General features: G+C 34.6%; 1 protein-coding gene across 1 annotated transcript in view; it reads right to left on the bottom strand.

Moving 5' to 3' along the window:
* Positions 1-4,546: 4,546 nt before the first annotated feature.
* The window catches only part of CYLC1 (cylicin 1), a 30,079-nt gene continuing 21,041 nt past the window's right edge, over positions 4,547-13,584 (bottom strand). The window contains exons 3-4 of the mRNA XM_036016378.1: positions 10,912-12,438; positions 4,547-5,026 (exon numbers count right to left, since the gene is read on the bottom strand). Of these exons, the coding sequence (XP_035872271.1) occupies positions 4,994-5,026; positions 10,912-12,438 (1,560 nt within the window). The 3' untranslated portion in view covers positions 4,547-4,993. The remainder of the gene's footprint in view (positions 5,027-10,911; positions 12,439-13,584) is intronic.

Raw genomic sequence — 13,584 nt, 5'->3', positions numbered from 1 at the left:
TAGCAAAAGGTAGGAGCTCCTTCTTTCTTTCTGCTGCATAGAATTCCATTGTATAAATGTACCAGTGTTTTCTGATCCATTCATTTACTGATGGGCACTTAGGCTGCTTCTAGCACTTGGCTATTGTAAATCGCACTGCTATGAACATAAGGGTACAAATGTTTTTTGTATTGGTGTTTTAGGATTGTTAGGGTATATTCCCAGAAGTGGGATCTCTGGGTTAAAAGGGAGTTCCACTTTTCAGGGCTCCTCAGTGGCCTGCTTGGGACTTTCACTGAGCTGCTGTAGTCTGAGGCTCTTCTTACCCATCTTTCCATTCTTTCATTTCTTCTTTTACAAGGGTCAGAACTGCTTGAGGGTCTCAAGGATATCCTGACCTACTCTTGCTTCCTTTCTCCTTTACCCTTAACCAGTGTTTCCTTTAAGAAGTCTTTCATATTTCTTATTATGCTTTAGTATTTGATACCTGGAAGATACCTCAGGGGAAGTTCCAGGGTGAAGGCCAAAGTGACATTTAAGGTGGAGGGTTAACAGTGTAGCTACCATTTACCAACTATTTTGTAAGTACAGTTTACCCTTGATCAACACAGGGATTAGGGGCACCAAACCCTCATGCAATTGAAAATCCATGTATAACTTTTGAGTCCCCAAAATCTTAACTACTAATAGCTTATTGTTGACTGGAAGCTTTACTGATAACAGTTGATTAACACATATTTTGTATGTTATCTGTATTATATACTGTATTCTTACAATAAAGTAAGCTACAGAAAAGCAAATGTTATTAAGATAACTACAAGGAAGAGGAGAAAATGCATTTAGAGTACTGTTCATATTTATTGAAAAAATCCATGTATATGTGGACTCACACAGTTCAAACCCATGCTGTACAAGGGTCAACCATATTTTATCAACCAGTATAGGTCTATTCTTTCATACTGGCTGACTATCAGCATTGGATCCAAACTTCATTCCTGTTCCTCTTTTATTTATTTCTCCAAACACCATTTTTCCTTTATAGATTATCACTTTTATTTTATACCCTTCCAGAACTTCTTTATAAATGCTCATACACACATACACATGAGGTCTATCCAGAAAAATCCCAGCCATTGTTAATATAATAAGAACAATTTATGCAACATCAATGTAACCCAGCAGCCAAGGAGAGTGGCCTAGAATGCACATGCATGAACAATGACAACTCCACTGTACTAGTCAGTGGAGTTGTAGACACTGTTGAGGTGGTAGACACTGTTGAGTGAGCATGTGTACTGTGTGGCCACTGCATTCAAAATGACTGACTGAGTAGAGCAACAAATCTGCATCAGGTTTTGTGTTGAACTTGAACATCCCTCCATGGAAACTATTCAGATGATTCAGAAGGCCACAACTATGGGCAACTGGTGATTGGCAGCTTCATCACAACAATGTACCCACTCATGCATCATGTTTCATGCAGAGTTTTTTTGGTGAAACATCAAATTACCCAGGTGACTCAGCTACTCTACAGCCCAGATTTGGCACCCTGTGACTTCTGGATTTTCCCAAAACGAAAATCACCTTTGAAAGGGAAGAGATTTCAGACTGTTGATGAGATTCAGGAAAATACAACAGGGCAGCTGATGGCGATTGGGAAAACTGTGTGAGATCCCAAGGTGCCTACTTTGAAGGGGACTGAGGCATCATTGTCTTATGTACAATGTTCCCTGTATCCTGTATCTTGTTCAATAAATCTCTGTTTTTCATATTATGTGGCTGGATGTCTTCTGGAGGGAATATATTTTTAAAAAGTTAGAAATACGTATATTATGCATTTCCTATAATATATAATATATTATACATAACATTATAAAATATGTACAATATATTATACATAACATGTCTAATATATTAGACATGTTATATATAATATATGCATAACATGCATATTATACATAACAGGTAAGGATGTTATACATGTGTAATGTGTTAGAAGTATATCATACATATCATGTATGATATATTTGTTATGCATAATATATGAATAATATTACACACAACATATGTAATATATTACACCTTTATACACGCCATGTATAATATACTTCTAACGTGTATAATATATTATACATGTTATGAGAATGTGTGTAATATACTAATGTGTATAACATGTGCATATATTATAACATGTTAACATGTATAATGTATTGTACATAATATATTGTACATGTTATAATATATTATACATTGGCATGGGCACTGGCCTGCAGTGTCTGTTTTGTTATGGATGAGATACGAGACAAATTCACGTGGACTACTGAGTCCTGTGGAGGAAAGGGGATGGCACAACTACCCTCACAAGGGGAGAGTGCCTCAGAGCAGCCTGGCCACTCTCTTAAGAGGAGAGAGCACATGCCCTTGCCTTGACAAGCTTTTATTGGGTTCATTTTGCACAGGAGTACAGGGAAAGCTCATTAATCATTGTCAGGCAGTAATGATCAAACAATAGATAGCATACAAAGAACTATGAAGGGCTTATTTTGAGTCAGGGTCTATTAGCTAAAGGGCTACAAAACTTTGGGAAACAAACTCATTTCCTGCTTGGACCCTTATCATTTAATTGAGAGCATACCTAGCAAAGCAGTTTTCAAAGCATGTTATGTATTCTTTCTTAGGCCTGATCACCTGGGGAACCCACCCTTTCCAGCACAGGGCTGCACCACCCTCTGTCATTGTTTCAGGCTTAAGTCAGGCAGGGAAGTAAGGCAGCCAAGAGATTAGGAGACTTCTCGCAGACAGAATGAGAATTCAGGCTTTGTCAAAGCTGAGGGGCAAGGGTCCATCACCCCCTTTTGCTATAGCCCCCCAAATCCTTCCCTGGGGCCTCCCTGTGATCATGCCTGTCTTAAGTCATTGCCTCCTTGGGGGATCGTACCCGTCATTGGCTAACAGATCAAGCATTGGGGGTCAGTTATGGATGAAGTAAAAGAAGCACAAGTGGTGCTCCTGACAGGGAGATAAGCTTTGTATCCTTAGTGGCTTATGTTCCAAAGGTTGCTCACTCAGCCTTAGCCATGGGGGTATTACAGCTTCTGAAACCAGGCAGGGAGGTTCCCAACAAAACATAATATATACTACATGCATATATATGTATATATGCATGTACAATATATTATACATAATATGTATATTACATCCGTGTGATACATTATACACATATAATACATAATGTTACACATTATATATACATAGTATATTACATTTGCACGATATATTGCATTATACATATATAATATATAATCTATATATATGTATGATACATATATGTATCATACATATGTATAATACATATTCTCTTTCATCCTTTTGAAAAATATGACAGCTCAGCCCTGGCTGGTGTGGCTCAGTGGATTGAGCGCTGGCCTGAGAACCAAAGGGTCACTGGTTTGATTCTCAGTCAAGGCACATGCCTGCATTGCGGGCCAGGTCCCCAGTAGGAGGTGTGCAAGAGGCAACCACACATTGATGTTTCTCTCCCTCTCTTTCTCCCTCCCTCTTCCTCTGTCTAAAAATAAAAAATCTTTAAAACATATTACAGCTCGTAAAGCATATAGACTCTTCAGTACCTTGATGTATTTCACTTAAATTTAAATTGGAGATTTTTCCATCTCACCACATAGAGAATTTCTGTATTCCTTTTCACAAATCGCATTTCATTGTGGAGAATTACTATTATATTTTCAATTGATCACTTATTGATAAGTAATTTGATTATTTCTAAACTTTTTCTATTCATAATGTTACAATTAAAAGCACTTGTAACTTAGGTCATATGTAAATAATCAAATGGGTTCGAAAAATGACACTGTTTTAAGAGTTGTATCTGAAATGTAGTCATTTCTGAGAACACATGGAAGTGAAGATTATAACAAAAAGGTAGAAAGCAGGCTGGGTGAAGTTAAAGATGTCTCCATATTTATATCAAACTTCATCTGCAAATATATCATTGTTATAAACTAAATATTTATGCTGCCCCAAATTTATGTTAAAATTCTAATGCCCAGTGTGTTGGTATTAGGAAGGGGATTAATGCCCCAAAGGTAGGACCTTTGGGAAATGCTTTGAGAGGGTGGAGCCCTCATGAACTACATTAGTGTTTCCATAAAAGAAACTCCTCAAAGCTTACTAGTCCCCTTCCACCATGTGATGACACAGTGAGAAGGACTGTCTATGAACCAGAAAATAGGCTCTTAACAGACATTAAATCTCCTGGCACCTTGATCTTAGACTCCCCAGCCTCCAGAATGATGTGAAATAAATTTCTATTTTTATATGTTATCCAGTTTGTAGTATTGAGACAATAATCTATCATCTATCTGTCTATCTATCTATTATTTATCTTTCCTCCCATACCCCTTTCATAATTTCAGGAAAGAATGTGACAAGCATAATCATGAAAAGATATAAAATAATTGACAAATACATGTTTTTATTCCAGGGATACTTGCAGTTTATTAAATAAGCTAATAAACTAAAGGAAAATTTGCCTAAAGGTAAATGATTACATTGAGAACTCTATATACATTTGTGGGAAATGAGAATTACTATATACATAGAATTCTATTTCTTTTAAGGCTGTGAAAGATTTGTTTACTTCCTTCCATTGTATTTATTCTTTCTTAATGATACATAAAAGAGAAATTCAACACAGTAAGTGCATCTAAAGGAAGATCACTAAGTTTTAATCTAAACTCATAAACAGTTTCTAAACTGAAGCTTCAGAACATGGGGTAAAATGCTGCAGTATTTTGGTTCAGACATTTAATAAATTAAGCAAACACTTCTATAAAGCACCTCTGTAAATTACATGCAAAAAAGAATCAGATCCTGGTACTCACAGAAGACTTGTTTTTATTTATTACAGTCCCACAGAAGTAGAAATGCTCATTTGAGAGTAACTGGAGTTTACTGTGGTAAGGTCATTCTGTGAAACAAAGCGCTCAATTGTTCTTCAGAGCAGCTTTTGAATCCACTTTGCTTCAGGCTGAGATATAAAGTGAAAAGAAAAGAATAGAAAAGGAAAAGAAAAGAAAAAGTAAAATGTTATTTATCTATTATAGAAAGTTTCTGGTGTCTTATGAACCACATCAAATCACAGAATATACTAGGTGGAAGAGAACTTGGATATCAGTTTGGATTATTTATTTAAAATACAGGTCCATGGATTCCACCCCAGCCATACCAAATTAAATTCTGAGATGGAGTTAACAATGTGCATGTGCAACAGCTTTCCAGGATGATTTTAATATTCACTGAAAGATGAAAAATACTGAATTTTAGTCCATTCACCAATATTTGTGTAGGAACCAAGTCTTAGCAATGCTACATTATGCGTCTAAATGTTTACAATTTAACTACAAAAAAGAACTTAGTTCATCTTCCTTCTATTTATTTTATTGTGTAGTATTTCTTTTAGAAAATCTCACATAGAGGCATAACAATTTTTTGTTGATGGTTTTATGTTCCTTAGGCTTTCATCATGCTTATTATGCCAGTTTCCAACCCTGTGTCTCTCCCACCATTCATTTTGTCTGGCTTCTGGACTGTAAATTTTGTTTCTTCCTTATGTTAATATCATCTTTCAACATCATACTCTGATCTTCCATCTCATAATGCATTTTTATAGCCTGGCTCCACTATTAACTAGCTGAATGTTCATGGATAGAAACTTATCCACAGTCTCTGCATGTCAAAACCTTTCTTATCTTTCATGACCCAGCTCAAATACTTCTTTCTTTACTCTGGTTTAATGAGCAAATGAATAAATTAATTATTGAACTGGGTACACTAAAAATTCATACTCTCCAGTATCATCTGAACTCTTAAAAATGCCCAGAATTGTTTTTATTCATTTTTCTTATTACCTAATAAATGCCACATTAATTGATTTATTCAGTAAGTACTGAGTGCCAGCCACTCTTTTGGGCTTTTGGGTAATATTAGTAAATGAAACAAAGAGTTTTGTCCTTCCAGAGCTTACTTTCTACCAGCAGATACACAAAATACACGTAAGTAAATTATGTATTGAAAGGTAGCAAACTCTATAGAAAAAAGTAGATGAGGTGAGGATTGGAGTGCAAGGGGTGAGGATAAAAGTATGAAAGAATAGACTGGTGAAAAAAGGAAATCATGAACACTTTTCCTTTAATAAAACTGGCCAGAACTTGGTTTAAAAACGGAAAAAAAAAAGGTATGATAAGATTAGCCACAGTGAGAAATTGACATTTGAGCAAATTATTTGAAGGGGAGAAATAGACAAATGGAAATCTGAGGAAATAATGTTCTAAGTAGAGAGAAGAACCAGGGCAAAAATCCTAAATAATGTTCCTGAGGTTTTCAATGTGGCTGGATCAGAATGATGAACAGGAAAAATAAAATCAGAGAGAACAGCAAATCAGATTACCTAGGATCTTGTTAACAACTGTAAGCATTTTAACATTTATTCTGAGTGAAATGGTGAGGAGTTTTTTGGCAAGCTAATTTGTTTTCCTTAGCTTTAATTTAAATCATTAAGAAATTTTTTCACACCCTCTTTCTCATTTGAGCCTAAAAATAATTTGTTATAATGAGTCAGGTAATAGTCTTCTCATTTACAGATGACTTAATTCAAATCACACATACACAGAAAAACTGCTACTTAATGGTGGAGTTGTCTTAAACTTATTTTCTGTCCTCTGCAACTTAGAAATTGATTGAATATTAAAAAAGAAGATAAGAGTATGAATGAGAAAATAGTCTGGGGATATAGATTGGAAATACCTACAGAGAAGTGAAATATAGAAGCCATAATAATAGATGAATACTCCCAAAGACAGAATGTAGAGAAGAGAGGATGTCCAAGAACTAAACCATATAAAACTATTTTGAATCAGACAGAGGAATAAGGGCTCAAAATGGAGACAGATAGTCAGAGAGGAAGGAAAAAACCCATAGTATAGAAACTCAGGGAAGTTAAGGGAGGAAAAACATTTTTGATGAAAGCAAGACGTCACAGAGGAATAAGGATGGGAACAAGACTATAGTATTTGATTAAAAGTTATTACAGGGGACCATTAAAAAGCACTTTTAAAATATGAATTATTCAAAAGAAAAAAGGACTTCTATATATATGAAACAGAGAGGAAAATTACATATCTAAAATATGTATATAATTTATACAACTCAATAGCAAGAAAATCAAACTATCCGGTTAAAAAAAGTGCTGAATAGACATCTTTCCAAAAAGAACATACCAATGGCCAATAGACATATAAAAAGATGCTCGACATCAGTAATCACCAGGGAAATGCAAATTAAAACCACAATGAGATATCACATAACACCTTTTAAAATGGTTATCATCCAAAAGAATAGAAATGTTTTTGGAGAAAAGGGAAGACACTCCATGTTGATGGGAATGCAAATTGGTGCAGTCCCTTTTTAAAACAGTATAGAAGTTCTTCCAAAAAACTAATAGAATTATTATATAACTCAGCAACTCCACTTTTAGTATTTATCTACAGAAAACAAAAAGATATATGTACCTTAGTGGCTAAATATCAATGAATGGATAAAGAAAATATGGTATGTATATGTGTGCATGTGTGTAAACACATGCATGTATACATACCACACAATGGAATATTATTTGGCCATAAAAAGAAAATTTTGCCATTTGCAGCAACATCCATGAAACTTAAGGGAATTATGCTAAGTGTAATAAGTTAGAGAAAGACAAATACTGCACGATCTCACCTATATGTGGGAAAACAAAACAAAACAAAAACAAGAGTTAATATATACAGAGAACATACTGATGTCTATCAGATGAAGCGATGGTGGGAGTGGGTAAAATTAGTGGAAAGAGTTAAAAAGTACAAACTTCCATCTATAAAATAAATGTCACGGGGATGTAATGTGCAGTATGGTGACTATATTTAATAGTAGTATATTATATATTTGAAAGTGTTAAGAGAGTATTAAAAATTTCATCACAGAAAAGTATTTTGTAACTATTATGGTAATGGATGTTAACTAAACTTCTTATATTTCTCAAAATATATACTTAATCATTATGAGGTACATTTGAAAGTAGTGTAATGTTATATGTCAAATATACCTAAATAAAAAAGAAAAATAGAGTAAAAAACAAATACTCTAAACAGAACAATTTAATTATCTACCTCATGAAGTAGAATATGAAGAATTCTTCACCTATGTTTGAGAAACATGGAAAGCTTTACAAACATAATTTCAAATGCAAATTATTTTAACTCAAGAGTATAAACACAGCTGACCCTGAAACATGTCAATAGCCTTATTTATATGTCCTGCTATGATAATCAATAAGACTCTGGTGAATGCAGAAAGGACACATAGTATTGTTTCTTAGGACATGGTTTCTCAGGTTACATAGTATGGTTTCCTAGGATATGGTTTCCTAGGACATGGTTTCTTAGGATACCTAGTATGGTTTCCTAGGATATGGCTTCTTAGAATATGGCTTCCTAGGATATGGTTTCTTGGGATATTGTTTCTTAGGACATGGTTTCTCAGGTTACATAGTATGGTTTCCTAGGATATGGTTTCCTAGGATATGGCTTCTTAGAATATGGCTTCCTAGGATATGGTTTCTTGGGATATTGTTTCTTAGGACATGGTTTCTCAGGTTACATAGTATGGTTTCCTAGGACATGGTTTCCTAGGATATGGCTTCTTAGAATATGGCTTCTTAGGATACCTAGTATGGTTTCCTGGGATATGGCTTCTTAGAATATGGCTTCCTAGGATATGGTTTCTTGGGATATTGTTTCTTAGGACATGGTTTCTCAGGTTACATAGTATGGTTTCCTAGGATATGGTTTCCTAGGATATGGCTTCTTAGAATATGGCTTCTTAGGATACCTAGTATGGTTTCCTGGGATATGGCTTCTTAGAATATGGCTTCCTAGGATATGGTTTCTTGGGATATTGTTTCTTAGGACATGGTTTCTCAGGTTACATAGTATGGTTTCCTAGGATATGGTTTCCTAGGACATGGTTTCTTAAGATACCTAGTATGGTTTCCTAGGATATGGCTTCTTAGAATATGGCTTCCTAGGATATGGCTTCTTAGGACATGGTTTCTGAGGATACACAGTATGGTTTATTAAGGTTTCTTACATTAAAAGAATTTTTTTTATTTTAACTTGATGGAAAGATCACAGCTATATGTAATAATTATGAACTCATCAATACATAGATGGTATTTAGAGCCATTGAATTTAATGAAGTCACCAAGGGAGGATTGTAGATAAGGAAGATTCAAAACCAAGTTTTAGGTCATTCCCTCATTAAAGGTTAGGTAGAGGAGGATGCAATAAAAGTAGTAAAAAGCTATCAGTAAGTGCAAAGAAAACAGGAGAACATGGAGTTATAGAAATCAAGTAAAGTAAGTGTTCTTAGAAAGGAGAGGCTAGCTTAAATGCTATTGGATTGTAGAATAAGGTGAGGAGAGAGGAGAGACCCATTGATGTGGCCCCAAGAAGGTATTTAGTAATCTTGAAAATAGCACTTTCAATGAAGTGGTAGGGTGGAGGAGCATCACTGGATGGTAGTTATTCATGTGGAAGTTTATTAAAGACCCTTGGTGGTGAATATATACAAGCCCAGAATACAACCGTGAAGTTGTGTTTCATAAATTAATTTAATATTTGGCCACAACTTGTTTTCTCACATTTTACTTATTTTGCATAAAAACTGCTTGTGGAAAACAATCCAGCTATATGAAGTTCTTTTTTCTCATTTACCTTAAAAATGGTCTAGCAATATATTCATTGCTGTTGCTCTAATGACTACCCACCCATTAACTCAACCTCAAACAAGGGCATGCTTATTTCAGCTTCAAGTCTCAAAGCTGACTTTTTGAGTCCACTAGGAGAAAATGGACTTAAAAATCCAGGCTTTCTGAGAGACATAAAAGGAATGTATAAATTCCAAAACAAAATAAAAAAGAAAAGAAAAGAAAATGGAGGTTCCTACCAGATTAAAAGAGAAAGAATGGAAGGACATTAATTGAAATTAGAAGCTCAAAGTCAAAATCCAGCTCTATCTATAGATCCTCTGATTTTAGCAGTAGAGCGTACAATAGCCCTATCATAGTGAAAACAGGCAAAGCACACTGTGTGAGAAAGGAGAGAAACACAGGCTGAAACACAGAAACCATGCAAATGAACTACACCTCAACCAAAGAACAGAGGAAGCCATAAACAGAGGACAACAAGGGGCCCCTCTATCCAAAGTGAGATATCTACTTAAGCTTCCTCTTGTAGCCAGATTTTGGATGAAGGAGGATGGAAGAGGAGATCCCCTAAAGGACAGATTATCAGTAAGAATAATGGTACATAAAGAAGGTTAGTTCAGATATAAATCAAATAATTTAATATTTGCCTTTCTGAATCCCCATACGTTACATTTCCAACTAGCCCTGTCTGTATTTTGGTTATGTTTATGTTATTTTCAGCAACGTCCTAGGAGATATATTTATATCTTACTTAAATTTGCCCCTGTACAAGTGTTAGTCAATTTTCATCTTTGTTTTTTTCTTATTTATAGAACAGTTAATTACTTTTGTAACATGACTCCATTTACAAGTAATTTTAAATGCTTTCTTAAGTCACAAGCTAGTTCTCTATGCTCCAGTCTAAATATTATTCTTAACTTTTTGACATTTGTTTTGCAACCCTTTTGAGTCATTTTGAAATATCCTTTATCTTTTTTACCTCAGAGTCCCAAACTTGTCAATATTGCAGTAAAAGAGAACTATTCTTTAGAGAAAATAGAAATTCAAATCTTTAAAATATCTTTCATTTTCAACACAATTGTCTCTAAAATAAAACAGAGTAAACATACCAAAGGAGCATATCTTGGTTTTGGAGATGGAGGATGCCTCTTGCAATGACATTGACGTTTGATCTTAGGTGATAGTATAATAGGCTCACAAGGAGTCGCTAGTAGTGGAGGACTTCTTCTTGATGAAAGAACTCTACACCTAACTGCTTTTTCTTTTCCTTTGAATGTAGTCTTTCTGAATGATGCTCTTTTGCTTCCCTTCCCAAAGAAGGGTTCCAGTGCTCCCTTCTTTGAATCTGAAGATGTGGCATCTGATTCTTGAGCTCCTTTCTTTTTAGCCCCATATTTATACATTGAATCATCAGACTCAGCATCGGAACTTTTGATGAATCCAGGTTTCTTGAGGTCTTTCTTTGAAGACTCATCAGATTCAGTATCAGTAGACTCTATCTTCTTCATTGAATCCTGCTTCTTGGAAATTTTCTTTGAACCTCTCTTAGACCTTTTCATATCCAAATCAGATTCAGTTTCAGTAGTCTCTTCAGACTTTATTGCAGACGACTTCGTTTTTTCAAATTTTATTGACATTTTCTTAGGCATCTTTTCATCTTTTCCACCCTCTTTTGAAATCCTTTCAGATTGAGGATCGGCATCAGTTGACACTGTGTCCTTCTTGGCATCCTTTTTCTTGTCATCCTTCTTTGAACTTTTCTTATTCTTTGAACCTTTCTTACTTTTTTTTGCATCTGATTCAGACCCAGATTCTACATCAGTAGAGTCTGTGTCCTTCTTTGATTCTCTCTTTTTGTCACTTTTCTTTGAATCTTTCTTAGCCTTCTTTGAGCCTTTCTTTTCATCCTTTGAAACATCAGATTCATCAGTAGACTCTGTGTCCTTCTTTGAATCTTTCTTTTTGGATTTCTTTTTACTTTTTTTACCCTTCTTTCCATCTTTTGAATCTACAGAATCAGTATCAGAGCTTTTACTTGCTTCCTTCTTTGAAGGCTTCTTTGAATTATTCTGTGAGCAGTTCTTCAACCACATATCAAATTCCATGGATTCAGCACCAGACTCCTCTAAAGATATCATTAAATCTATATTTTCACTGTTGTTTGAGCAGGCCTCAGATTTGGCATCAGAACTGTTCTCTGAGCTCTTAGAATCCTTTTGGGTACATATGGATTCAATATTTGTCTTGAAATTTTTTAAATATCTCTTACGTTTTCTTCGATCCTTCATTAAGACTGCCTTAGAATCTTTGGATTCTGGGTTTGTTTCTGATTTGTTCTTCAACTTCTTAGATAGTTCACTTTCATGTGATGATTTTGATGGAGTTTTGTTTTCTCTTCTAGGTTTTTCATTATTTGCTGTTTCTTTGGATTCTGGTGTTTTTTCCTGTGGGCCAGTATTTTTCTTGGAATCTTCTGACTTTTCAGGATGGGTTTTAGGAGTATAAGGATGACTAAAGAGAGCCTGTCTTCTGACAGTGAAGTAATTAGATGGCTTTTGGATTTTTTTTCTTAAGAAATACCTTATCCATATCTGAGCTGGTTTATGGACTTCCTCTAATTTTCTTTTGTCATATCTCTAAAAAGGTTGGTTAGAATAATAAGAAGAATGTTTGACAATGCAATATACAGATAACGTACCATAGAATTGTATACTTAAAACCTATAATAAATTTTATAAGCAAATGTCACCCCAATAAATTTAATTTTAAAAATGTCATAAAATTAAAAACAGATTTTGAATGAGGTATACCTCTATATTGTGAAAGTTGAAAATAGTTTAGCTTCTTTTTAACCAGCCATTTAAAACAGTTTTTGTTTTATTTTTCAGTGTCCTATATGTGCTTATGTGTTTATGTGAGATAAATTTACTTTAAAAATAAAATTACTTTAGAAGAAACCTAAAGATTTTCTCAATGATTTATATTGGGGTTGAAGCAGCCCCACAATGATCCATATTGATGGTTTTGGGGGGCCTGTACTTACAATTGATACTGGACTCCTTTTGGACCTCAAAACAAGAGATCTTTTGGAACATTTTGTGTATTCTTCACCCTCAAGTTAATTCAAAAATAAGGTTATGCCCATCAAGTTTGTCATGACAATTCCTGTGATAGCTGTTGGCTTCAGGCCTAATATCATTTCTACTCCTTTTTCAAAGTCTCTGATCAGATTAAAAGCCTGGGAGTCCTATTGTGAGATACTGTCAAAAACAAGGACATGAAATGAAACAATTGTTTGATCCACACTAATTTGTGGTGAAGTAGTGTAATTTTTTAAGCTCCCACCCAAACATTTGACAAATCTAAATGTCATAGTGGCCACATAGATTAATTTTACATTTACTTTTTATATTCTTTCACCTATTCTGTAGAGACATCACAAGACAATGAAATGGTCATATGGAACTAAAGGAAGATCATGAATAGAAGCCTGTACTTGTATCACTACAGATATAATGAATGGCACTTAAATAAATTCATTGAATGTAACTCTGCTTTGGGAGATGCCCTTAAAACATATTTTGATATCAGCATGGGTTGAACTCCGAGCACTAATCTTTTTTTTACTTGATTATTTTTCTTTCTTTAAAAAAAAACGTGTTTATTAATTGGCAGTGACTAAAGGGCAAATGAATAATAGGGGCTTGTAGTGAGGTGAACCTGCTGAGTAGGAAACAGAAGGACCATGATATGCCAAGGACACACTATTACTGGAGAAAAGC

The sequence above is a fragment of the Phyllostomus discolor genome, chromosome X (assembly GCF_004126475.2).
Source record: "Phyllostomus discolor isolate MPI-MPIP mPhyDis1 chromosome X, mPhyDis1.pri.v3, whole genome shotgun sequence".
Classification (NCBI taxonomy): Eukaryota; Metazoa; Chordata; class Mammalia; order Chiroptera; family Phyllostomidae; genus Phyllostomus; species Phyllostomus discolor.
The sequence above is the reverse complement of the archived record's forward strand: the minus strand, read 5'-3'. Positions and strand labels throughout refer to the sequence as shown.